This window comes from Mus caroli, chromosome 5, assembly GCF_900094665.2.
Source record: "Mus caroli chromosome 5, CAROLI_EIJ_v1.1, whole genome shotgun sequence".
NCBI lineage: Eukaryota > Metazoa > Chordata > Mammalia > Rodentia > Muridae > Mus > Mus caroli.
Genome location: NC_034574.1, coordinates 128,934,116 through 128,935,659, shown reverse-complemented (window position 1 = coordinate 128,935,659; position 1,544 = coordinate 128,934,116). Strand labels below are relative to the sequence as shown.

Sequence of the window (1,544 nt, the reverse complement as noted above, 5' to 3'; positions counted from 1 at the left end):
CCCCCTATGAGCCCCGGCTTCCTGCTGTTCCCAGGTGGAGAAGCCCCTTCCTTGTCTCTAGCCCTCCGCCTCTAGCTTGCCCCTCCACCCTGTCAGGCATCCACAGCAAATCTCGCTGTCCCCATTTTCCTAGCCAGTCTCCCTCCGTGGCTGTACACGCCACACCCTCTCCGCTGCTCTCCTTGTGNGGAAGCCCTAAGGACCCCCCGCAAAGGTCAAGTATATAAAAGGGGATCCCATCAAAGTTGGGGTGGCCATCACCCCTACCCACTACTCACATGTCNTTGGCGGGCAGATTTTTCCCTTCTACGATTCGGATGGACAGTGAACTGCGCTTGGCCATTGCGGGTCGGCGACGTGGAGGCCTAGCGGGGAGGGGTTCGGACGCATGGGTCCCCTCTCGGGGTAAGGAGGGGGAACAGTGCGAGTGGCGCTGCAGGCAGGCGGGTGCGGAGGCCAGAGAGGGGAGCGCTGGGGCTGAGGGATCTCCGCTACTCCATTCACCCCTCCCCGCCCCTCCTGCGAGGGCGGGGAGACACTGCGTGAAAGGACCAATCAGCATCCTGGCTGCCCAGAATGGGCGCGGCCTATGCGGCTTGCGTCCCTCATTGGCCACCTGGAGGGAGGGAGGGCGGGGCCTGCCCCGAAGTGTAGCTGCTGGCACCCGGAGATTCTTCCACAACCAGGATCCCTCGTGGGGCTCGCGATTCCCAGAGAGCGAGCCGAGGCTCACGGAGGGACCTGGGCGTGCAGCATAGCTGCAAATCCATTAATGGACGCACGCTGGGAGTAACTTGTCTGTGACAGGCCTGGAAAGATGTGAAGACTCAGGCAGTTGGGAAAGTTTGAGGACATCAAATCTGGAAAACAGGATTGTTTGGGGCGTGTTTGTATGGTGGTTTCGTGTGTGTTCAGGTGTAGAGGCCAGAGATCACCCTCCGATTTCATTCTTCAAGATCCGTCCACCATTTATTTATTTGTTTATTTATTTTTGAGACTGGGTTTCTCTGTGTAGCCCTAGCTGTCCTAGAACTATCTCTACAGACCAGGCTGGGCTCGAATCCAAAGATTCACTTGTCTCTGCCTCCCAAGTGTTGGGATTAAAAGCCTGCACCACCACCTCCAGGCTCTGGCTACCTTTTTAAATTTTTTGGTTTTTATTGGCTGATTGATTAGGGTGTGGCTTACGTGCGGCGGTCCCAAGTGGAAGTCAGAGGACACCCGCAAGAATCTTTTCTTTACTTTCACCAAATGGGTCCCAGGGATCAAACGCAGATTATCAGGCTTGGGCAGGAGTCTTTATCTATCGACCCATCTCCCCTTCCCACCTTGTAAGACACAAGGTCTCTCATTGGCTTGAAACCTCCCCAGTAGTCTAGACTGGCTGGCCAGTGAGACGCCAGGATCCACCTTTCTCCGTCTTGCCCACTTCTGGAGTTCTTTACAGGAGGCAGGCGGATTTCTGAGTTCGAGGCCAGCCTGGTCTACAGAGTGAGTTCCAGGACAGCCAGGGCTATACAGAGAAACCCTGTCTCGAAAAACCA

The 1,544-nt window shown here is 56.1% G+C and overlaps 1 protein-coding gene across 1 annotated transcript in view; it reads right to left on the bottom strand.

Annotated features, from left to right (window-relative positions):
• The window catches only part of Rasa4b (RAS p21 protein activator 4B), a 27,958-nt gene extending 27,510 nt beyond the window's left edge, over window positions 1-448 (bottom strand). The window contains exon 1 of the mRNA XM_029477810.1: window positions 279-448. Coding sequence (XP_029333670.1) covers window positions 279-343 — 65 coding nt within the window. The 5' untranslated portion in view covers window positions 344-448. The remainder of the gene's footprint in view (window positions 1-278) is intronic.
• Window positions 449-1,544: the final 1,096 nt, after the last annotated feature.